Source organism: Etheostoma spectabile, chromosome 12 (assembly GCF_008692095.1).
Source record: "Etheostoma spectabile isolate EspeVRDwgs_2016 chromosome 12, UIUC_Espe_1.0, whole genome shotgun sequence".
NCBI lineage: Eukaryota > Metazoa > Chordata > Actinopteri > Perciformes > Percidae > Etheostoma > Etheostoma spectabile.
The window spans coordinates 6,341,084-6,367,506 of NC_045744.1; the positions used below are offsets into that span (position 1 = coordinate 6,341,084).

The 26,423-nt window shown below is 41.1% G+C and overlaps 1 protein-coding gene and 1 long non-coding RNA gene across 2 annotated transcripts in view; one reads left to right on the plus strand and one right to left on the minus strand.

The window, feature by feature from the left end:
• Nucleotides 1–6,395: 6,395 nt before the first annotated feature.
• LOC116698995 (uncharacterized) lies at nucleotides 6,396–22,457 on the plus strand. The gene is made up of 3 exons (XR_004334338.1): nucleotides 6,396–6,407; nucleotides 12,254–12,259; nucleotides 22,400–22,457. It is a non-coding gene; the product is annotated as an uncharacterized LOC116698995 (long non-coding RNA).
• gpc1b (glypican 1b) overlaps nucleotides 18,634–26,423 on the minus strand; it is a 69,167-nt gene continuing 61,377 nt past the window's right edge. Inside the window, exons 8-11 of the mRNA XM_032531338.1 lie at nucleotides 25,442–25,567; nucleotides 24,939–25,072; nucleotides 23,153–23,328; nucleotides 18,634–22,172 (exon numbers count right to left, since the gene is read on the minus strand). Of these exons, the coding sequence (XP_032387229.1) occupies nucleotides 21,970–22,172; nucleotides 23,153–23,328; nucleotides 24,939–25,072; nucleotides 25,442–25,567 (639 nt within the window). The 3' untranslated portion in view covers nucleotides 18,634–21,969. The remainder of the gene's footprint in view (nucleotides 22,173–23,152; nucleotides 23,329–24,938; nucleotides 25,073–25,441; nucleotides 25,568–26,423) is intronic.

A 26,423-nucleotide genomic window follows, 5' to 3' on the forward strand; every position in this document is an offset into this window, starting at 1 on the left:
TAGAGAGCCTCTTTTTCTCTCTGTGGCCTCATTTTTTTTCTCCGTGGTTAAGCCTGTAAGTCCAGCATCCCAGCTCTATTATCGTTTCTCAGTTCCTCCATTCAAGACAAGATTCAAGACAAAATAAAAAGACAACCTCTCCAGCCGGGGTATTCTCTGACTCGGGTTTGATTAAATGTTATCCATTTCCTGCATTCTGTGAGCTGACCCTAAAGTTATTGTGCTTTTAACCTGTAAACGGCCAACCGGTACCTCTCCATGACCAATGTGCCATGACCTTAACATTTCTCCTCTCCCTCTCCTGTTTCCTGGTTTCCGTTTGGTTTCTGGAAAAACAAAAGATCACAATCGTTCTATTTTCATGGAGTCAGGCAGAAAATACAAAAAAAAACACAAAGAACAGACAGTACCCAACGTGCAAAAGAAATACCTTTTAAGGATGAAAAGGCGAGTGCATTTTATGGAAAACAGCATATTTACTCATACTCATTTTTTACATGCGTGACACAGAAGTAGCCTACAGAAGATAAATATAGTTGATGACAGGAGACATGCACATCTAAACGGCCGGATGAGTATAATAATACATAATGAGAAAGGCCGAAACAGGCATACAGGAAAGATAGAGATGTTTCCCAGAGACAGTGGAAGCTGGAAAGGTATGTCTGGTGATTAATATGAACGGATGAAAATGAAATGCCTAAGTCAATGTGGAGACAGTGCAAGGACCCAGGTGACAGAGGAGTGTAGTGCTACAGCCACCCTGGGGGGATGGACTGGTTATTAGGCCGGGCTTTGGCTTCATCCATCTTCAGGCGTCTGGGCGCTGGCCATTGACAATATGAGTGCAGAGCCGGGGCTGCATACAGATGTGCTCTGGACCAGTGTTCCCCAAATAGAGGGTCAGGACTCACTAGTGAGTCCCAGCCACAGTCATACTTTCTGGGTCACGGCTCAAAAAGAGGTGATGGAAAATAGGTTAAATTTGGGGGGATGCATAAGGTTTTTTTTTTTTTTCTATTAAAGACAGCAAAGGCAAAGGCCAGTGGCTTTGTTTATAATGCAATGTATAACTCCAAAGACACGTTTCCTCAATGTACTAAACATGTAGATATACAGTAGCTGTGTGGAAAAAAACTATCATAGCCTACAGCCAATCACAATCAAACAGACATCTATTAAAAGTTTGAAGGTTGGAGTTATGCACATTTTTAAAACTCATACAAGAAATAGTTTCAAGGAGTACTCTCTGACAGTAGGTCAGACAGAGAGACAGGGCAGGCGAGCTAAATACAGCACTCTCATTAATCTGCCAATGATGCCAAGACTGATGGTTCCTGTCCCCTGCTATCAGCACACAGACACTTCAGAACCCTCCATTGCACTTCTGACTCACAGGAGAGGAGACACATCTGTGGGCACGGAAACAGGCACACAAACCTACGCAAGCAGACATGAAAATATTCCAAAGTATACACGCATACAGAATAGATTTAACAAATGTATGAGAGAGAGAGAGAGAGAGAGAGAGAGAGAGAGAGAGAGAGAGAGAACGACCATGGGGATTACACTCCATTTCTTCGGAGATGCAGAGAAAGCATTATTTGCTTTAAGTATTGCAGTTTGATTAATAAGTCTTCAGCTCACGTTCATTCTATTCAAGATTCAAGCTCTTTAGTTACCATTAATCACAACAACACAATGGGGAGATTCTGCTCAGCTTTTAAGAGCATCATTATAGCTCACTCTTCGTCAAGTGTGTGTGTGTGTGTGTTGTGTGTGTGTGTGTGTGTGTCTGAGAGACAAAATGACTGAGTTCAGGCCATGTTCCCACTTGTGTTTTTTTTGCATGTGTGCGCACGTGTTCACACTCAAACGTGCACGTGTATAGTGCTGCTGACTCAAACACAGAAGGATGGCTAATAGATTGGTGCGTCCCCTTCGTCAGTCACTCTGCTCTGTCAGCTGCCATAGGGTTTTCTGTTGCAGACAACGTTCTGGCAGCGAGCTCCCAATCCATCTCTCAAGAGGTGCCACCAGTCCAAAAATAACACTGGGGAAGATCCGTCATCATGCACGGACCCTGTAACAATTTACTGATTGTTTTTCTTGATGGCCCCGGGGATTAGGGTGCATTCATGTTCTTGTGATTAGAGATCTCTAATCACTGAAGAGGTTAATGGGGTTCGTGTTCATTCACCTATTCACTTGCACCATTTAAAGGAAGGTTTCCTATTAACCGTGTGGCCGCAGCCTCCATCGGTGTGATACACCTTTCAATTTACTCACCAACCTTTTCCACCGCCTTCAAGAGAGGTGTCTTGTGACAACAACATTTGACACGTGGTAAATTGTTTTTTTGTATCCCCGAACATGTTATCATGGGCCAACTAGAGAGGCTCATAAAGTGGTTTTCTGGCTACAAAAAGCAACGTTTAGGAGGTGGACTTGTTAATGAGGAAAAACAAAACTAGCTCGACAGCTCATCACTTTATGTCAGCTCCTAGTGACAGCCTATCCCACTCATTTCCCGTCTAGTTGTTTGTTTCGCAGGGACACCATCAAAATGCATCCCTCCGTCTCCTCCGACCTGTCTTTTTCTCCCCTCCCCTGGCAATGTGACAAATTCAGTATAATCTATCAACCTCAGTGTGCCTCAGCAAGGGCCATTGCTTTGTGGAGCCACGTAGGGACGGAAGGCACACACGACGGCCCGGTGTCCGTCACGCTAAATGGGATAAACATCTGGCGGTGGAGGGGTAGAGAAAAACGGAGGTGAAATCAATCTGCCCTCAGGCTGCCATACACTGATCCCCTGTCATAGGCTGACCTCCGCCAAACCCAGCAAATGAATCTCCGGCGCTGCATTTGAATATAAAGAGTGCACTTCAGTCATACTTGGATACAGTGCCTGAGTGATGCTACTGACACATGAACTTACTGGGGGACCAAAATGTCGACTCCCATTTTCACTTTTCTTTTAAAGTCAAACTTTGCATCTCTTGGGGAAGGGAGTTCCAGAGCCTGGGAGCTGCCGTGGAGAAGACTCTGTCCCCAGAACTGCAGAGGTTGGACTTGCGGGTGCTGAGGCGGAACTGAGGGACCGTGAGGGGGGGAGAGGTCAGTGAGGTATGAGGGGGCCAGATGGTGGAGGGCGCTGTAGGTGAGGACCAGGATTTTGTTTGAGATCCGGTGGGAGATTAAGAGCCAGTGGAGTTGTTTTAGGACTGGAGGGATGTGGTGCCAGGATTTGGAACGGGTGATGATGAATACTTTAAATCCTTATTTAGTTTATTCCACAGTTTAGTGCCACTGACAGATAAACTCTTCCTTGTCATTTGAAAACTGGGAGTCTTTTAGACAGTAAACTGACCGATTATATCTAAACTATAACTAACAACATCTCTCTATGTGTATGTGCGTTTGTCCAATCTACTTCCCTCTTGGGTATCTAATGAACTTGGTGTATGGAATTTGGAGAATTGGATATTGGACGTTAACCCTTGTGTCGTCAAACGTTTTTTTATTTCAACGTTTTTTTTGTCGTCTTTTAACACTTTTGTCGCTTTCCCCAATGTTTTTTTCTCTCCACTTTTTTTTTTTACATTCTCGCCACTTTTTCCAACGTTTTTAAAGCCTTTACCGACATATTTGCCTTTTCTTCAACGTTCTTTTACCATTTTCTTTTTCAAATGCTATACAATTGACTGAAACAACCAAATTCAATGAAAGTGGTGAACTGATCATTTATAATACTTGTGAAGAGCGTTGTATGGAACTATCCACATTATTTTTTATGACAATTTGAGGACAACAGGAGGGTTAGTCTAATCATCATTGTAAAATGTTTTACCTTCGGTTAGTGAAGTAATAAGTTTTTCTTATTAACATAATACTTACTATATTGAGCTATAACATTGTTAAAACCTATGTCTATCTGCTCGCTGTACAAACAATTTCCCTTCGGGGACAATAAAGTTACCTTGAAAAATGTAATCATTGATCCCACTTAACAACTTTAATTATAACTGACACATCTAAATTATGGCTTTTTTGGTTATTACTGTGGGACAACATGTATTTCAGTTGTCTTTTGTAGTTATTGCAAATGGTTTACATTGGAAACCAAGGTCTGTTTATATTCAAACAGCGAAAACTGTTTTTTTTGTTTTTACAGTTATAGGGTTGAATCACCACATTAAATGCTCATGTTATTAGTTGAATGCTGAATGGATCCATAACTATTATGAAAACAGGACACTAGTAACTGTAAAGGTTGTTGCCATCAGTGCACCTCAACTCATAGCCTATTTTTAGGTCTGATTAATTCATTATGAGACTGATTCAACTTAATTAAAAGGTCTGTTTGTTTTGCTGTGAACATTTTCATAGTCTTTTGTTATTACAGTTTTTCCTCAAATGGACCTTGAGACACAATGACTACAACATGTAACTCCTGAACTAATTTTGCTAAACTACAATTGCAATCCTGCTTTACACTCAAACTGCAGTTCTTTAACACACTCTATTCAAAATTCTACACACAATTCTCTGCATTTGGTACATTTTTTAATGAAGAAAATCTGTTGCAACGGGGAGAAATGAGGACCCAAAAGCAGAGAAGATAGGGAGGCAGGCAGGAGCAGGTACACAAGAATTTATTAGGTAAAAGGTCCAAGAAAAACACAGGGCGCAAAAACAAAAGACCAAATACAAAATCCAAAAAGGGTCCAGGGCAAAAGATGAGACAAAAAGAAGGGAAGCAAAGGCAAGGAAAACTCACGGGTAACGGAATAAACAACGAACACTCGGTCAGGAGGCAGCGTAGAAGGAAACATGGACGCAAGAACGATCTGACAAGAGACAAAAGGAAAAACAGAGGTTAAATACAAGAGGTAACGAGGAACAGGTGATGCGTCAGGTGAAACACATTAGGGCGGGGCAAGACGATCAGACAGACAAAAGTTCGGCAAGACAAGACAGAACAGGAAACCAGACAATCAACAAAAAACAGGAAACAGAACACAGCGACACTCACAAGGGGACACAAGACAGACTACCACACAAAACCGGGGAGGACACTTGGACACAAACAAGAGGAGACAAGACAGGACCCAAAAATACCACAGAAACCACCCAAACCATCACAAAAATCTCTCACAAAGAACACACTTGCATTCAAATATGCACACTGACTCCTCACATGGGCACACACACTGGCACACAGTTTGATAATTAGCAATCAGAGCTTTAGCATGAAAGGGCAACAGGTGAGCTCTTCTGTTTTGGAGCAATGGATGTCTACATTGGAAACAAAAGCAGAGCCAGAGCAAGATGAGTGAGAGTAAGAGGAGGAGGAGGAGGAGGAGGAGGAGGAAGGCCAAGGACCGTAATCTCTGATTAGATCCAAACCACTTTGGTTGACCATGTGGTCAGGGGATGAGGTGCTGTGGCCAGACCGAAAGGAGAGGATGCAGCATAGGTTATTTCATTTTTTTTTTCATTTTTACTGCCACTGTTGTTCTTTATGTAGACCACTGTATTTGCAACTTTGTGTTTGTTGGGATGTACACTGTGTGCATTGGTTTTGTGAGAAAAATTAAATCTATTTGTTAGCGTGTATTTGTTGTGTGTTCTGAGAATAAAAACAATATTCTCAAATATTTTTCCACACTTATGTATGTAGTGTCTGTAGTAAGTGTAACACTAAACGAAAAAAAAGGTCTAAGTCATTATGATTGATAAACAATTGAAGGGTTTTTGCCCATTGTGTGTGTATTTTTTGGATTTGTGTGTAGAGTAACCAATCAAGAAAAAACTAATTTCTCTGCTAGCTGAGGGCTGGAGTTTGTGATTGCATTTTGATTTTTTTGAAATCTCATTTAGATTTTTCCAACTTGAGGTGTGATTCTGCACCACATGGTCACTACATTCTAATTAAAAAAAATGCATCTTAGCTTCTATCATACAACATTCACATTTAAAATGCACATGTGGTCAAATGCAAATACTTTGTGCATATAACACACACACACATACACACATACACACACTCACACACAGATCAAGGATGTAATGATGGCTGTGACAGCAGGAAAGATAAAAAGGTTTCATAAAAAGATGCATAAGCCATCAATAAATTTCATAACAGCGGTGCTCAAAGCTTTTTGCTTGGAGGACTGAAAGTGTAAAATGATACTTGGCAGTGGGACAACAATGCACTTGGACATTTGTTATTTGGACACTGACCTCATTTAACACAAGCCACGTCTACACGGCAGTTATGCAGTCATGCACACGCGCCAACAAACAATAGCGGCAAGTTAACATCCTGACCTTCTGATATTTACATTGACCTTTGAAAGCTATCTTTTCTCCCAGCATGCATCATCAGATCAATAAACATTGTTGCCAGGTAATGCTCGGAGCATTATCGGCCTGTTGCAGGCTCAATGACAGGGCACACACACATCCATGCACACACAAAAATGCAACAATGCCCATGTCAAATCCGAAATGTCAAAACCTTGTTTTGCACACAAAATGTGTGTTATATTAGTAATTACCTCAGTACACACTCTCAAAACACACTATCACGCAACAGTGACTTGTTGACCATTGCTAATTGTTAATCATTGCTTTGTGTTATGTTGTTAAAAACAATGAGCACTATTGAGAAAAGCAATTAACTCTTCCAATCCAATCTCTGTATCACTCCTCCACATTTTCCTGTGTATACCCTTTTTTTATTATTTTGAGTCTACAACTCTACCACATAAATGCAGGTAGCTCAGTCCTCTCTCTGTTCTTGGTTCAATCTCCTTAGCCAATCAGAAGCAGACCACATAGTTTTCCAGTCAATGATTTCTCATTTAGACCACACTTCCCAGATCCTCAGCTCATTGAAAGCTTGATGGATGACCTGTCGAATATGCGTGTGTGTGTGTGTGTGTGTGTGTGTGTGTGTTTGTGTATGAAGGGGTGGGGGTGGGGCTGTAGTGTGAAGAAAGAGTTTAAAAAAACACAAGACAGGTGGAATGAGAAACCAGATTTAAAGGACCACTGGGCCAGTGTCCCGCAGCACTCCTATTCCTAAAAAAGTTGGAATCTTTCACAGTGACAGCACCTTCATCTAGTGCTCATTTTTTGTAAAGAGAAAACACCTATGACTAATACAAAGCTTTGGTAGCTTCAATCTACTTCATGGAATGTTTTTTAATCCACCTACAATAAATGATCTCTTCTCAACAGAGCTGATGAAGACAGCATGCGTTTTGATTACTGCAAAAGTAGCAACCACATCAGTCTGGCTTATCCACATTTTCATTTTCAGTTCCCCGTTCCCCCTGGAGGGTTGCAGTGGCACGGCCAGCAGAGCAGTCCAAGCTAAACCTCCTCTACTTCTTCTGAGGAGATCCAAACCGTCTCACCGTTCTTCTGGGAAATGTAGTTGTTCAACAGTCAGCTAAGAAGCTAAGCAGACTAAAGCAGACTTTTGAATACTACTAGTTACAGTACTACAGTACTACTATATTTTATTTAACCTTTATTTAACCAGGAAGTCCCTTGAGATTGAAATCTCTTTTCCGAGGGAGACCTGGCCAAGACAGCACACCAGTTACAATTTAAATAGAAATGCAGCATAGTCCAAATCACACATAGTAGCAGTAGTAGTAGCAGTCGTAGTAGTAGTAGTAGTAGTAGTAGTAGTAGTAGTAGTAGTGTATTCACAATGGAAAAGGGACATCATTTCTATGCTACATGTCAGTATTCATAGTAAAATGTTAGATTTTTTTTTTAACTGCAATGCGATCAGAGGAAATGGAAGACTTGCACATACATTTACATTTAGATACATTTTAATTAAATTTTGGATAGTGGTGTGATAACTAAAGGATGTCTTAGATAACAAACAAGTAAAATATTTTGCTTTCAGTGAGGTTTAATTTCCAGTGGCATTGCAAAGTCGCAGATGTATTACAGTATTTTTTCCACTTGCCAATACTCAATTTTGCACACTAGGCTGGTTTTTATCAAAATACGTAACACAATCCACAAAACCACACACTCCCAAACTGAAAAACACCACATATATCCTGCAAACTGAAGCAATGCAACCAAAACTACATATAACATTATCAAAATCAACTTTTCGCACCAAATGGCACACACTTTATTCATATTACCAGATTTTTGTCTAACCAACTACACACTGTTGGGCATAATGAAAAGCACTCTCATCTATAGTACGATTCGCCATTATACTAAAATTGTTGCAAATTGTAGAAAATTCTTCAGATTGTTTACATGCAGATACACACATGCTGTTGAAACATTTTTTTTATTTTTTTTATTAGGTCAGTGCAACAGATGCACAGCAGATATATTTACATTGGACTGAAAAACAAAAATATGCTCACAAAAAACAGTAAACTGAAAAAGGAAATTGCAGAAAAAATGTGCAGAACAAATACGTAGAAAAAAATAGGCTAGAAAAATAATTAGGCAGCATCTTGCCACACAGCTGGGTCTTCCGTTGTTAAAATAAAATAAAAATAAAAACAAAATAAAATGAAAAGGTGCTCACCGGTCGTCTTTTCATAGTGCTTACTTCCTGATTGAAGTGGTAACAACAATGCACTTGGACATTTGGTAACAATTAAGTGTTGAGGTGTTTGGCCAGGTGTATATGTGTAAATATTGGCCAATCAGCTCAAGTAGTGTCATTTTGGCAGTGTTTTGAAATGGCAAACGTGACTTTATGTGAGATTTCTGTGTCTTATGCACAGAACCATGTTCAGTGCATTTAAAAAGTGCTATTTTGAATTGCAAAACGTGTGTTAAAGCAGAAAATGTGTTTAGACGTTTGGAGACTTGAGATGAGGTTTTGCTCTCAGTGTTTCAGTTTAAATATTCGTGCTGTGCATGTTGTTTTAGTACGGAAGAGGATTAGGGCCACTGGTGAAAAATGTATGTGAGTTCTGACTTTAATCTCAGAATTCTGACTTTAATCTCAGGATTCTGACTTTAATCTCAGAATTCTGACTTTAATATCAGAATTCTGACTTTAATCTCAGAATTTTGAGAATAAAGTCAGAATTCTGAGATTAAAGTCAGAAATCTTTAATCTCAGAATTCTGAGGAAAAAAGTCAGAACTCACATACATTTTTCACCAGTGGCCCTAATCCTCTTCCGTATTTTAGTGTGTTAGCAATTGGAAAAAAAACGGTAATGCCTGTTAGCGGTTAGCACATTTAATCAAGATTTCTTTTACTCCAAAATAAGCTCTGCCTTCATGTAATTTTCTATTATCACTAAACTGAGCACACTTAATCTTGACATGTTGTTGAACACAATTTTAAAATCTGATCATTTCCTGGCGCATGACAAGATATTACTATTTCGGGTGGACATGAGGACAGCAGGATGACTATCAAATTCACAATTCCCCCTCTCTCTCCCCATTCATGTCTAAAGCTTTATGAAATAATGCCATAATGTTTATATGTCAGAAATAAATGCCAAAAAATATCTTAAAACACAGTTATGAAATAATGTACAGGCCATATAAACCCTGATCACACAATCATACCAAAGGAGGGAATAATCCTGATGCTGTTGTGGAATTTACTACAAATGCTCTAAATGCCTCAGAGAGCACAAGAAGCATAATTAAGCCTTCACTTCGGTCAACTAATTTTCCAGGTTCTTTAATTAACATTATGAAATGTCACTGCTTAATTCCCCTTCACTGTTTGCTTCTGCTTCTCGCAAATATCTTGTGATGACTAATGAGATACATGCTAAATACTAACGTGAGACAAATTGCGGCAATTCATCTGAGGGCTTACAGGACACAACAAAGCGGATTGTCCTCTTCTTTTGTCCTCCAGGACAGACAGAGTGACAAGTTCAGCAGACTGACCTCTGTCCGCGGCTCCAGCCACTCCCAGCTGAACTCCAAGAGCAACGTGACAAGTGAGAAGGTCAGGGGGGGGTCGGAGGTTATTATGGATTGTTTGAGGTCACAGATGATGGCTCTAGTCCCCGTGGGTTGCTCAAATGTCAGCTGGACTGATGAAGCGTCATCAGTTCCAAGCTGAAAAAGTGTGTCTGCACTGTAGCCTTTGTGTAAATAATATATTTGTGTTATTTTATTTTTTTTTCCCCTTTGTGTGCCGCATGAGGAAGGCATGCCTGTTGTTGGAGCCCTGCCACTTCCCAGCACTGAGTGAAAACACATCCTGCGGTGCACGCAGCACTTGATTTGCTGCTATGACCAGCCGCACGGTGATGCCACATCGCCATCTCACGATCAAAACGTGCAACTGCAATTAGACCCGGCTTCACACACATTACTGCAGCGTGCCCTCAGATGCTGGGGCTCAAAGAATATGCTCAACATTCTTACTTGGGACAGATGGGCTATATTTTTCAAAGCAAACTGATAGATGTAAAATAAAGCAGAAAAAACAAAGGTTTTTTTACAAAATGTAAAGACAATCTGTTATTTTCTAACATATTTCTGGCACAAACTAACTCAGTTTTGAGTTTATTTTTTTGATTGATTGTAGTTTGCTACATGATGACCTTATTACAACTCTTTAACCCGATTTTAATGCCTTTTCAATGTGGAAAGTAGTTCATCTTTTATTGTATTACCTATATTGAAGGGATTTATTGTTTCCCGCCAATTTGAAAATTGTTGAATTACCTTTTAACCCTTGTGTTGTCTTCCCGTCAACCTGCAACTTGGTGTTTTTCTGGGTTGAAATTTCAACATTTGGATGTTTTTTTTCTACACTTTTCTTAACGTTTTTGTAGTTTTTTTAACAAGTTTATTTCTCACATTTACCAATTTTAGTCACTTCTTTTTAACAAGTTTTTGTCACCTTTGGCGATTTTTCCCATTTTGTTAGGTCACTTAAAAAATATATATAATTCTTTTGTAAACAACAAAGAAAGAAAACAGGAGGGTAAAAGTAATATTTCATTGAGATATTTCGTGTGGGAGTTAATCAGGTTACATCCTTTGTTGACCTATTGAGCTTGATGTATAAAAAAACACATTTGGTCTATTTGTTTTTCTTCTTAGCCTAACACAAAACAAACTGCTATTTCTACACTTTCCAGATCCAGTACTTCGATTTAACATCTTACACCAGCGATTATTTTTTAAAGTGCTCATATTGTGCTTTTTGGCTTTTTCCCCCCTTTCTTTTCTTCTGTTATGCACTCTTTTTTTGTGCAGGTTATAGGTTTCCTAAGTGAAAAAGCTCAAATTCCACCCCAATGGGACTTACCATCTTCAACAGAAAACACCTCTACTGTAGTCCAGCCTTTACTTCCGTTACAAACGTGCGTCACTTTGTAACACACGTTACCTAGCTACTGCGCATATGCGACTCCCAACAAAGATGGAACAGAAGTAAGAAGCCTCACTCTGAAGCTTTTTTTTTTTTTTTTAATTAAACCATGTAAACCTATTCTAATATAACCTCTAAATACAATTATGAACCTGAAAAGAGCATGACATGGGCGCTTTAAAGGTGACATCTAAGACTGCCTGGCATGTTTGGGTTCTAATACATTAAGATATGTAGGCTGCCTTTCTCTATTGTTACACACTTGCACAAACTCAGCTATCATTACTTTAATTTACTCAGCTATATTTACTGGTGGGCCGACACACCTTGGGACCGATATAATCGTTTTTAATTAAAAAAGAAGGCACAGCTGCCCATTGGTCCATTTTGTTTTTAAAGATATTGTTTTGGGGCATACTAGGCCTAATTTCTACAGGACAGAGGAAGACATGAAAGGGGAGAGAGAGGGGGAATGACTTGCAGCAAAGGGCCACAGGTTGGAGTCAAACCCACAGTAGCTGCGTCGAGGAGTAAACCTCTATATATGTGCACCTGCTCTACCAACTAAGCTAACCCGGCCACCCATTGGTCCACTTTCTACACTGACACTGGGCTGGCCCAATCACATCTCTTACTAGGCCCCATGCCTCCCCCTCTGTCCTCTCTGTTTCTCGTATCAGATGCCATGGCTCCCAGCCCAACATGTGTGGATGGATAAGGGCATCAAAATGGTTAAACCAAAGTGCAAGAGGGGTGCGGATACGTTGTTGCCCAAAAAATAGTAATAATAAAGAGACGGATTCAACCAGTTGTGCAAAAATAAACAGACTTGTTTGCTGCAGGTGCTGCAGTAGCCTCAACATTTGCAGAGCCTGACATTTTGCAGCAACAGGTGGAACTGGAAGGAGAGGAGGATGACCATACCCACTGCCTGGCAGAGGAACAGGCGTGTGTCTGGGAAGCCGAGGAGGGACAGAATGAGCATGACAGGAGGAGAGTGTAGTAAACATGGAGTAGCTTCATGATTAGCAGGGATGGAGTGTGTGTGCCATCCATGATGAAAATGTTGATCAATGCACTTAATGTTGGTGGTTAATAGGATACTGATTATAACACTATCATAAAGTGAGACTGTCACCTGTTCCACTTCCACTGGGAGACTTGTCCACGGCACTGTAGTAGTTTGGGGGAAGAGTAGGCTACAGTACTGACTGCAAGGATGGTGTAGGTCTACTGGTGGGTGGTTTCCGATCGATTGTGCTGGGCCCCTGCCTGTGCTGGGCCCCTGCCTGGACCGATTTCTTTTTTTGTCCCAGTCCAGCCCTGGTAAGACCTCAAGGATTCTCACACAGTGGCCCTCATTTATGAATCGTCTGTACGACCAAAAACAGGCATAGGACAGGCGTATGCCGATTGCGACGCAAAGCAAGGCATTTATCAATTTGAACGTGAGCGTAGGCTGTGAAAAAATCTCACGTCTGGTCTGACCTCGTGTACGCAAGTTTTTGAGTCAGTGTGGACTTGCGGTGCAGCATGTAAGAGGAGAAGGAGAAGTCATCAGTTGATCAGTTATCAGCAATGGCAGATGTGGCTCTTTGTGAAGATCTCTTTGAGCCTTGCAACATTCCACACGTAACCTAAACACATGGGCCACGGTGGAGGACAACATTGTGCAGGAACACAAGGTGCCATAAATGTAGTGACGGAGCCAGATGACCTGATGCCCAGAGAGCAGTGTCTAGCACAGCCCCAACTGGTGCTATACGAAGGAGACAGGATATTTCTCCTCACTTATAAAAGGTATGGTGTTATGTTTGGCAATGATATTCACTACAGAAAATATGATGATACACAACATTTTTATTTATTCTGCAGGTTTTTGTGTGTCTTTTAAAATGTTGTTTACGGCTTTACAGACAAAATGGGTCATGTAACGCAAAATGAAACCATATCCATATAAACAGCATTGCAGTGGATGCGAGGACATTAGCACCGGTGCGTCCAGACGCTACTAGCTAACAGCTAACAGACGCTACTAGCACCGACTAGCACTGCTCACTGCGGTTGTCTGAAAAACCACAGACGGGACAAAATGTTGCGTTTACTGGTAAACTGGTAAACCTTGAGACCAACTTATAACCGACTGCTATCTGTTGAGTTTTCCTCCCGTTACTCTGTCCTCTGTGACTGTCTACATCTAGAAACTAAGCTGCGCGGTGCAGAGAACAACTCTGACTGGCTCATAAGCAGACGGCTTTACGGAGCGGTAGATTGGCTTTGCAAAAACCCGGAGCGTTCTATGAAATTACGCTTTAAAAAAATAATCGCTCGATCACGCAAATTTGATCGTGGGAAGTCAAAATCGTGATTGCGCTTAAAATTCGGTTAATTGTGCAGCCCTACTGTTTACCGCATCAGTGATCTCTTTCTATTCTGCATTCTTCCTACAGCCAAAAACCAGTTTTTAGGCGGCCAAATAGAACACATTACTGCAAATTACACGGTGATGTCAGGGTTTCAATCCCTACCTCTGAAAAGTGCCGCTTCTTAGCCGGATTACATCTGGCCATGTTGTAAATAGGGGCGAGGCCTCAAAACAGAGAATAAATCGGGGCCTGATATTTAAATTACGATCGTTTCGAGCTGCTGCATTTATCAGTGTACGACCATTCTTCGGTCTGCGTTCATATCTGCGCTGGTTTCTACATTAGGTTGATAAATAAGGGCTACCGTGTTTTGGTGAGTAACACTAAATGTAAACATAACTTTTATTTGTTTATAAAAAGCTTAATGCATCTTGTCAGTTTTGGGGCTCAATACATAGTCACATATTCGTCTATATGTATAGAGGGAAACACAGTTGGCTATTTTATGTAGTATGGAGATATCAGAGCGCTAAACATATTCACTTTCAGTGTATAAAAACATAATGAAATGCATGCCAAAGGTTGGGATAGCATTAACTATAAGTAGTATAATATAGCCTGGGTTTTACCTTAATATGTTGTGGTACATCTCTGCAGTACTGTTAAGTTACACAACTTTCTGTTTCCTCTGTTAGCTACTCTCAAAACAAAACTGCTAGAGCTGCCACATGGTGAAAATTCTTCTTCTTCATTGAGATTCTGGAGGCTGTTATTCTCAATACCGCCACCTAGTGGAGTGGGGTGTGCAACTATGGATGCAGTGCACTCTGCTGTGTGTGTACAACAGGACTGCGCATCATATGGGCAGAATTCATTTTCTTCTACAATTCTTAAAGAATTAGCATATAAAAACCTATACACTTACACCTGCTTATCTGTGTGGTCTTGCCAGCTTCTTCTGTTTTATAGATGTGGACTTGGCTTTAAAGCCAGGTAATGTCCTGAGTGACTTAAAAAATGAATGAGAATGATTTATCATCATCACCTCCGGGACTTCCCATCACTCTGGCAGTGCCAGGGGTTTCTTCAGTTAGTGCATGGGTATTCTAAACCAGGGATCCAGGAACCCTGGGAGGGTCAAAATTAATGTTACATTTTTAATGTTTTTTTTTCTTCAAATCAGTAAACACAAATCCAATATATTATTAGAAAATATAAATCAACACCTAATTGGCCTATCGGTAAGGTAGTCACTAAGATAGCCATCCCCCAATACAGTTCATCCTAAGGATTCACTGTGTCACATGTATGTATTTTTTTACAATTATTTTGTGGGCATTTTGAGGCCTTTAATTGACGGACAGCTAAAAAAATGAAAAGGGAAAGAGAGGGGGGGTGACATGCAGGAAAGGGCCGCAGGTCGGAGAAGACCCCAAGCCCACTGCGTCGAGGAGTGAACCTCTATATTTTGGCACCCGCTCTACCAACTGAGCCATTTGGGCACCTGTCACATGTATTTTAACATAGAAATGTGATTTATAAAAGCATGCCAACAATTAGTAATCTATTTACAAAAAAAAAAATTGTATGATAATGTGTCTGTTCATTTGTATTCCTGCCAGCCTTTCCAGGATCAATGCTTTAAAAAAAAAACAGTGCTTTATAGAGCCAAGTAGCCTAATACTAAAACTGTGAAAATGTGCTGAATTAGCTTTGGCCTCTGATATTATACATATCTTCTCATACAGTATCACTATTAGCAACAGTTTAGTACCCTCAATCATACAAAAGTAACATTGACCCACTGCTGGTGACAAGTATGAACTGAATCCTGGGGGACAGCATCTCAGTCCGTAAGGAGTTGGGTTGGGAACCGGTAGCTGGAGAGATGCCACTTCACCTCCTGGGCACTACCAGGTGCCCTTGAGCAGGCACCGTACCCCCCCCCCCCCCCAACCGCTCAGGGTGCTGGTTCAGCTGGCAGCCCACCTCTCCATTTGTGCATGAATAGGTCCTGAGCATGTGTGTGTATTCAGGCCTGTGTGTAGTGATTACTAACAAACAGAGTGTAAATTGTAATTTCCCCACTGGGGATCAATAAACAGTGTAAAAAAAAAAAATCCATTGTGACGTGCATAGTTAGGGAACCACATCATTTAAAATGAATATAAAATTATATTCCATTGTTTGGAATACAGAATACACAGTTTGGATCTGGATCTGATTTTCTTCTTAATCCATTCTCCACCATTTTTTGTCAAGCAGACAAACTGGCCGACACATATGTCTCTAATAAAAGATTGAGACTTGGCGTCTGTGTATTGATACAGTATCGCCACGGAACATATTGCGATAAAGCTGTATAATTTCCCCCCCATCTAGCTAGCTCTGATTTACCCTGCAGAGATGTGGGGAGTAGTTAACCATAGTCTTCATAAATCTACCGGTTTTGAAATTACATAATTCAGTGCATCTTGCCGTAAACAGTGACATCCGGCAGAATTTCCAGCAATCAAGCAAGTGGAGAGTCGTGCGTATAGACTGGTTAAACTTTACAATATATTGAACAAATACAACAAGCACAAGTATGTAGCTTATCCCATTAGTCATTGCCACCCAGTCAAAGCCTCATGGGGGCTTGCACAGTTCAGTCACAGTTAATTATATCCATTGGCTTATGATGTTAGCAGATGTTGTTGTTATTAAGTTACAGAGATCAGTCGTGCATTTAAAGCAGTTTTGTCTAGTCAAATTTGTCAGCATTATCATCATTTGTATTTTATTTCATAAACCATCAACACCACACCACCAACAGGAACCATCACTCTCATCCCATCTTGTGAGCCATCACATTTGATCCCTTAAACTGTAATGAGACCCTTTCCCCACTGGGTGCCAGTACATGCATGTGTACTGCACAACCTCAGGGAGAACTGTTTCTGTGTGTGCCTTTTTGTAGTTTGAACCATGTCATATTTAATCGCCTGACAGAGGCAATGATGGGAGGCCCTTGATCCCAACTATAAGTATCCATGTTAAATTATCTAAAAACTCAGAGACAGCTAAAGAGAGAGCGCAAGAGAGAGAGAATCACAGCGGAAGCGGGAGGCTTTAGTTCAATTACACGGCAGATCAAAGAGTGAGAAAAAAAGGTGAGAGAACATGTCTGATCAGCCAAAAGGCAAAAGAGCACAGCACACATTCGCAGCCTTGTTGGGAGAACAGCCTCGGAGTATTTTTAGCTCCATTTCAAGACTTGACACTGATGTTAATAAAGACAGGGTTCTCTCATAATGATATCAAGACCTGCATGCATTCTTTGTTTAAGAATGACCAATGTGTTGCTCTCATACTGAAAAGGTTTTGTTTTCAAAATGTTAAGGAGTACACCATTACCCTGCATGCATTACATCTCTGCGAATAACATACAGTATTTCAATGGGTTCCATGAGATGCACAAACCTGAGTGCTTACCGTGCGGCATGATGGGGCACAAGCAGTTCAAGGTGTATTGAGCTGGGGAGATTTTATTGACAAGCGTGTTGTCCCGTTGAGCTGATATTTCAAATACGGAGACCATGTAAGGTTGTAAAGCAATCACTCATAAAAGTGCTGTGAACCAAAGGCCAAGCTGAAAGCCAAAAGGCTGACAATAGGGCATTTTGTGCAGTGGGCGAGAGCTGTGAGTGAGAGAGAAGGTGAAAAGCTTCAGGCACAATCGATAGCTGAGAATGTGAATGCGTCGCCCTGTGTGTTTGTACAGAAGCAGCATTCAAGGGAAGGGGACCGCAGAAGCATGACTAATAATTTCAGTAAAATTAAATAATACAATTGTCTCGCTGTCGGTAGAGGAACGCACCCTACCTATGAGCAGAAATAGGCTGTATTAAGTATGAGATTGACTTAAAAAAAATTGTTTCATTTGAGAACTGGGATTGGTAAATTTATCCAGACGCAGTTTGTCTTTGAATCCCCATGTTGTGACATCAAACGGACGCTGGTGTGAAGGAGGTCGACCTACAAGGACAGACTGCATATTTTAGCACCGTTCAGAGGCAGATAGGATGGCAGATGGGACCTTTTGTGACGTAATTTAATATTCATAATCTTGGTTAAATATTGCTGCTCTGAACCAATTGCATGGTCAATTCTCTCCTGGCTTTCTTTACTCCTATAATTTGCAACCCCATGGAAACATTTTAGCTCTGCTCTATAGGACCACAAAGCTAGCTGTTCACGTATTAGAGGCACTTTGTCCAAAGCAGAGCTGTATGTGAAGCATTTCAGTCTCCCACAGGATCATGGTCAAGATGCCTACACCTTGTTAAAACCATCCTGAGGAGGGGGGCGGCGGGGGGGGATTTCATTGTCTACACACAGAAACAAGACAAAGCACTTAGTGTGCTCCGAGCATGTGGCAGTTTTTCCCACCTCCTGTGTGGCAATATCAAACAACAGCTGCCACCTCTGACATCATCACTGAAGTGCATTGGCCCTTTTTAGGTGGCAGTGTGCCCCGGTGCGCTCTGGGAAATGTTTGTGGGCGGATGGTATGGTCAATTTTAAGAAGAACAAACACTTCAAACCTAGATACAAAGGATCTGAATGTTGTTTGTGTGAGTGACTGGGTTTGTGAATATATTTTAAAACCTTTCATAGTTTATCCATATGTTTGTATAAAACAATAGAGTATACATGACAGATGAAAATGAGCTCATTAGCAATTTCTGGCACATTTACAAGTGGAAAGTGAAAGTTTGATTAATGTGCACTGTCCCTGTTAAAAAAAGACATGTTGCGCTCCTTTTTTATTTTACTTTTCTCACACGTGCATGCGCACACACACCCACCCACACCCACATCCACACATACAAAGAATTAAAGAAACAGGATACCGGCATGTTGAAAATCTTACAATGTATATAATTGACACAAGATTTCAGGTACAACAGCAAATGAGACATTTGTATTTTTCAAACCTTTTTCTGGCATCTATCTTCAACATAAGCACAAACTCTCCATAGATTTCTGATAACAACAAAACCAAAGTACATAAAAAACGAGAATTAAAAGTACTTTGTTCCTCATAAATTGGCACCTTTAAGAAATTCCTTGTATTCAACAAACAGTGTAGAATAAAGCCGTCTTTAAACGGTGGGATAACCAGCTTTGCATTTTTCCACCTAATGAATGAGTGCAGGATTAGGGTGCACCCACTGATTTAAGATCAGCACTCTGGACGAACCTTTCTTCCTGCCGCTTTGTTTTTACACTGCTTCACCATAGTTGAACAGGAGACGTCTTGCTGGGCCATATCTATCTGCATACACACATCCCCAATCAATAGTCGTTTTTTGGAAGGTGTTGACTCACGAATTGATCGACCATCTTGTCATGTTTTTGTGCAGACAATGCCATTCATTGGCCTCATAAAAGTGCAGGTTTTATAAAAGGGAGGGGTACTTTGAGCAACAAACTAATGAGATCAAAAGGTGGAGAAGGAGAGCGGGGGGGGGGGGGGTTGTGCAAATTTCAGCCGATGACATTGTGAGGCAGTCATTGAAACTGAAGTTGTGAGTCGCAAGTTGTCTTTGAATTGGAATGTCACCATCACAGTTGGAGTCATTTCTCATTCTTTACAGGGCTTAATGTGGACTTTCACATTCAAATTCAGATTTGTCTAGAGGATCACTAAAAAGAAAACTAATGTATTGCTCTTACTAGTTGTTCTTTGTTCAATATGTGTATTTCCCCCCTATCTAATATCATTATATCTCTGTTTCTGAATCTAAAAATGGACCCCAACCCTAGACAAAGTGTCAAAGGCAGTCACAGGCAGATTTCTTTAACCAGGGACTAACAGAAAGACAGACACACGCCGCACATAGACACACATAGGCACAGCAAACATAGCAATCATTAATTAAGCAAGTCGAGGGGGAAAAAAACGAAAATATCATCAAAGTAACATGTCTGGTAACACTTATGACAACAGCCTCACCTTTTTTCAGAGCAGTAATTAAGTATCTAACAGATGTGGTTCTCAAAATTTGACAGAGCCTCCAACAACTTAATTAAATCTGCAGTATAATCAACTGTCAGATGCATATAGTGTTTTTTTTAATGAATCATGGTGGATTGTCCCAGCGTGCAACTAAAGCAGTGATGTATTTTTAAATATGTGTAAATATCTCTCCTCCAAATTGAATATGTCGGTCACATACAATACAAGCAGAGAGACCATCAATATGGATTGGGAGATATTTCAGTAGTAGCTGAAAATGCAATTTTTAGGGGGGAAAATGAGCTATGTTAGTCTCCCATTGCTGTGAGTTGTATCGCACAAAGTCAGACAATGTTAGTTTAATATATTTTAATACATTTCATCTCTGTGCCCTCCAAACAAAATTTAAAAAGGCTCTATCGTCTGTCCCTCCTTTGCTCTAACAATCAAAGACAAGTCCACACATTCACACACAAATATACACACATGCAAGCATCGTCCCGTCTTCCTGTACACCCATGTGGTATGATTCCTCCCAAACAAGCTTCTCATCAGGAAAAGCCTTAAAACGGTGTGCCCACAACATTCCCAATAAGGTTGACACATACTGAAAGACTGTGTCATTGTCATATTGCCTTGCCACAATGTACTGAGGAAACATGAGGGACGCTTTAAAGGTCATTAGAACGGATGAGCGGGGAGGAGGGCAGCGGGTGGAGGGTGTGGGAATAAAGAGGCACTGATATAGAAAAGTTGCAGAGAAATGGAAGGCAGATATGGATACGCGATGACGGATGATGAATGATATAAGAGTCATGGCATAAGATGCCGGCCGTTTTAACATTTTGTTAAATGGCAATTTCTTATCTGGAAAAATAAAAAAAAGAAGAAACCAAAAGCATGAACACTGTTGTATCTGCCATACAAATAGGTAAGTCTGATTCAAAGACGTGCATGGTGTGGCTCTTACTGTGATATGGATCATTGCTGCAATGAGACAGAAAAACGCAAGCTGCAATTTGGATACTAATCACAGGAGCACTGGGCCTTTGCAGGGAACACACAAAATTATGCATATTATATTGTCGCTCTGCTGTGCACATAAAAACAACACTGGAAAAAAAAAGCGCTACATGACAGCCGTGTTTTTGCTTCTGTGTACATTTCAGTTCTGCTACACGTTTCCAAAATCATGAGCTGTCAGTCCGTTGCCGTGACAGCAATCTTAAACTGACACCGCCATTCCACACACAGTGCTCTATAGTGGGAAGATGCTGTCATCTGAGACCTGGCCCGGCCCAGCATGTGTTTTGCTTACACCAGACTCTCGAGTTGATCCCACACAGCCAGCAGAGTCTGAAGAGAGAGAGAGAGGGTGTGGGGGGGGGGGAGATCTGCCCCAGCAGGGGGAATGTAGGGATGAGCGGATAGATGGAGCGGCAGACGGGTCACGTTACTCCCACGTTAGACGATCGTGTCAGTGTGAATGTGATCATGGCTATTATTACAGCTTACATGATGAAATGGCAAAAAAAAGTGCTGACGCCGAGTGCTCACATCCTTGCCGCGAGAGAGTGTGTGTGAGTGTAATCATATTGTGAGGCTTAATGCATTAAGAGGTCTGCTGGGTCGTGCTATCCTCCTTTAAAAGTCATCAATATTGTATTTCATTTAAGTTTGAGGTTCATCTATATTTTCTATAAATATTGGAGAGTGATTAAACCACTCGGGGCTCTGTTATGGGTTAATGATCAATAAATTATTCTACTGAACACAAGTGCTGTTTTAAAAGAAGGAGTGGAATAACAAATATATGTATCCAAGCGCCACTGCAAAGCCCCATTCTCCCTCTCCCTGTGGTGTCAACACCAACATACTGTGAGCAATATAGTCTTACACATGTCTTAGGTACAGATATAATCTCAGAGAACCCAAAAAACCCAGAAACAAAACATCAGACGATGCGAAAAGACCAGCTCTAATGGTGTCATAATATAGCAAGAAATAAAAGAAAAGAGCAGAACCAAAACATTTATGAATACTCATAATTCCATTTTGTTCTAATCCAAAACCAAAAGGAAGTCCATCCAAGCGATTTTTGTTGTTGTTTCCTTATACTTAGTATTTAGTTTTGGCAAAGTAACTAACCCTCAACTTCTCCTCCCTCCCCTTTCCGACTCTCCCCAACCTCCGTGTCCCGAACTCAGTCCCAGTTGGTAGATTCCCCGTCAATTATCGCCGGAGCAGCAAAATAAGCAGCGGAAGCAGGTAAATGGTAATGCAGGGGAGGTTCTTCTTGCCGTTTCCTTTCACCCCTTCGTTTACTGGAGGGGGTTGAATGAATTTGGGTCGGTCGGTGATGGTGACAAGGCGTGGGCCACGGGAACACGTATTGTCGGCGCACATGCCGCTTCCTGAACCGCTGACATCATCACCTGCAAACAGAGGGTTGGGACATGAGTTCAATGGTACGACATACGTATCTTTTAAGATAAGATAAGCCTTTACTGTCTCCTGTAGGAGAAATTTGTCTTTGGCAGTCGAAAGAACACAGAAAATGGCGACGAATCGCCATAAACACGGTAAACATACAGTAAGCGTACATTAAGCATAAGCATACGTTATCTCATCCTAATGAATTCTGTAAACATCTGATAAAAAGACGCCCCTACCTTCCCCCACGCTCACAGAAGAAAGACAAAGAACCGACAGCACATCCTCCCCCTAACATTGCAAGATCCAGGACTTAGCCAAAATGTTTGAACATTGACAACTTCTCAGTCCCTCCCCCCTTTCTGCTAAATCCCAAAACGGTCTCCTTAACCCCCTCCCCCCACAAGGGAGAATGAATGCGAGTGCTTGGGCAGTGATTGACACGCAGTTGGACACCCTCGTGGCCCTGATAGGTGCATCTAAATGGTGGGTTGTGTGGGGTGGGTTTTTGCAAATCCTAAGACAGACTGTAGGTGTTTTTTTTAAATGACCCGCTTCATGAAGTTCTACTCAAACATAGGGTCAGTTTTAGCAAATATGACAGAAAGTTAGTTTTATAAGGCTGACCTACTGCACCTTAAACTACTAGCAAGAACTATGAGGTTTACAGTCCTGGTGCAGGGCCCAGAAAAGGGTTGAGAAGTATTAAATTCACTTAAATTATTCAAAAAGCCACCAATTTTTAGGCCATGCATTTTTATACCTTCATTTTAACTCCAAACTTTCTGCTTTTTGCCATTTAGCTAGAGCTCGTACAAGCTGAGATAGAAGTTTACTGCCTCCTCAGATAAACAGAAATAGAGTTACTTCCTTAATGTAGAACTTGTTACAATAGCTTTTAATCATCCGTGAGCCATCTGGGATGAAGTTTCTTGTGAACGTTCTTTTGACACCCGTGGGCTGTGATGGTAGAAGTACTTACTGGTGTCCTGAAAGTCCACATCCTGGCCGTTGAGAGCATTCTTCAAACGGTGCGTCATGATCTTCAGCTGCATTATCTGTTGCCGTATTGTCATGTCTGGTTTGGTGATGTCGATTTCCACCTCAGGGTTGTTGATCTGGCTGGCGAGGCCATCACCCATCACCTCGGGAAGGTACCTGGCACACGTTAACATTTGATTAACACGGAAGCACCTAGTCTAAAACATTCAATCCCTTCATCACAGTTAATAGACTGTACAATTTAACACTGTACAGTGTATTACTATTGCTGAACAGGGGACACTGTGGCCAAAAGTGGCATTGGCAGGATAAAAGCACATTGAATTTGCTCCATTTCCCATGATTCTGTAGAATCTGCTGATTCAAAGTCATCATTATTAGGTGACTGATGGTGGACTATACTCTAAAACGCTGGTTGCATGCCGGCTTTAATACAAGTAGAAAACCACACAGAGTGTGTTTGGAATGGGACCACAAGCAAGAAACAACTAATATGTCCTTGGTGGGATGTAGTGTGTTTACTAATTGTTTGTGAAAAAAAATTGAAAATCTGTAACGACAATAGCGTAAGTAAAGAGGAAGACAGCATTCTAACTCAATAATGTACACAACAATATCTATTTAAAGTTTGCTTACATTACCTACCATGATATGCTGGTCATACCAGAATAAATATGGCTGCATCAGCAAAACCCCAGAGTGTATTGAAATAAGCATGGATGTGTTTCATTACGTCCTCCAAGGAGGTTATGTTTTTTGTCTGTTTGTTGCTTTGCTTGTCAGCCGGATAATTCAAAAACTACTAGCCTGATTTTCAAGGAACCTGCTGTAATGGTGTAGCATGGGCATTGAAACAACCAATTACATTTTGGAGCGGATCAAAAAACAGGGAGGATACAAGAGTTTTTTTCATGGGCATGGTGGCATGACTTTTCCACTAGGTGGGGCTGCAGCTTTATAGGTAGCTCTGTGTATTTGGTCTCCGTTATTTTTGTAGCTGCGACTCAGCATAGACGGACACTCAGTGGCGACGTTTAGCTGGTACGTTTTAGTGTTGCCTGTTTGATTATGATGTTATATTTAGAGTTTTAGCGTTACTCAGTGTCACCTTCATTTGGTAATTTTGCTAGTTTTATAGTGGTCGCAACATAGGTTTAATAGTGGTCCTGTCTGCTGGTTCTTCTGATAAATAGTCAAATACTGGTCAAAACATTACTTTAACACCCGGGTCTGCCGGCAATCTCTGACATCACTGACATCATCTTTAAGATGCTGCAGGGGGCTCAGTTTTAAAACTAGAGTGAAGGAATGAGTATTATTTCATGCTAGCTTGTATGGAAAGGGGCTAAATACAAACATTTGGAAATATATCCAGACATAAAGTGGTTGTGGTTGCAGATTTGCATAGCATAGAAGATTGGACTATTGGCCTTGGCCCTGTGAGTGCCCTTCTAGTTGTTTATTAATTCAAGTTTTCATTTGTAAGTGGAATATTGTGAAATGTCTTCCATTCAAAACTTACTCAGTCTAGCTTTACTTTACAATACAAATACCAGGTATATATGATGGTAAATATATTTGGTGGCTGAGACATACAGTCGGATACTGTTTTCCAAAAATTAAAAGAAAAATATTACCTCAGTAGCACCATTAATTCCCTTCTATGTTGTGCATTAAACACCATTATTAAGTAAAATATGAAGTACATTTTGTACTTTCACATCTTATTTTTAAATGCATTTCTTTATAGGGTTTATATGCCTTACCTGGCACGGTTCATGCCGTTCCAACACTTATCCTCAGCCCCGGTTCCAGTGGCCACTCTGTCACTGCAGAGAACGTTTGGGAGAGAAACCCAGTACGGCTGCATGTCCCTCAGTCTCACGGTTACATCAGACACCTGGGGCAGATTTGACAAGAGCAAATTCATGAGCTTCTACACTTTGTCTAACATCACATCCCGATGGTACACTCAAACAGGAGAGTAAGAAAGACTCCTGCTCACTTCAATAACCCACTGCAGTGCTCAGTCATCTGAGTCATTGATCCATCCGAGCATTCATTCCCCTCTAAACACCCCATAGTTGTCTGTATAAAGGTGAAATCAACAGCAAGAAGGGTTTAATTGCCCATGATGAGCAATGGCTCCTGGGTCATAAACCAATATCAATGGTTTATGAATGAATGAATGAATGAATGAATGAATGTGCCAGATCAGGCCATCCGACAGCAATAACAAGGACACCAATTCAATCGGGTAAATACAAACCAATTTATCCATTTTAGAGCTGGTTCCCAACTTGTCCTCCACTGTAACCTTCCCTCTCTTCATGGTGTCGTCGGGTCCCGAACTACTGGTTCCTATCTCTCTGATGTTGCCACATGCCTGGAACAACTGGGGCAGGAGACAGTGAAAGGAAGACAAGACAGAAGTGTAGAGAGAGGACACATGAGAGGTTAATAAAAAGGGTGAAATGAGGAAATGAAATCAATTCTTTTGAGAAGTAGAATGACTGCCTCGCGGTTGTATGCCTTCCGCCAATCAGTCAAGTTGCAGTTTACATCCATGTCTGTCCACACTCATAATATAATGCAGTGAAGACTTTGATGAAATTTCATAAAAAGGTATTAAGTGTGTTTATTTTGGCAAAACATAGATGCTCCACACACATCTTCAACCTGGCAGCACAGAAGATCTTTGTGTGTGAGAGAGAGAGAGAGAGAGAGAGAGAGAGAGAGAGAGAGAGAGAGAGTGAGAGCGAGAGCGAGAGAGAGAGAGAGCGCGAAAGAGAAAGAGAAAGAGGGCTGATGCTTTTCCTGAGAAACAGTTCTTCCAAGTCACGGTTAAAACCAGTTTTAACAAATATACAGTAAAAATATAGACTGGGTAAAAAGCTATTTGAGTTTGCCCTGCAGCTCGTCCTGGAAACCTGCACGTTTTATTCTCCTGCTTTAGTTCACAATTTTGCTGGAACCAATCACAAACTGGCTTTTCTACCTGGCGCGCTATTGGTGGGTTTAACACGATGACGATAGAGAAGGGACCAAGCAGCTTCTTGTTTTAAATTCAACACAGCGGCCACCGTGGCCGCACCCAATGGCCGATCCCATTGTTGACGCTGTCGCTTCTACGTCCCCCGGATCGTTGGTCTGATTGGTTGAAGGACTATCCAGTTGCGTACAGAGTCATTTGAACTATGCCTGTTGGTCACGCCTCTTGTGCAAAAAACAAATACAGAGCAGACTCCCCA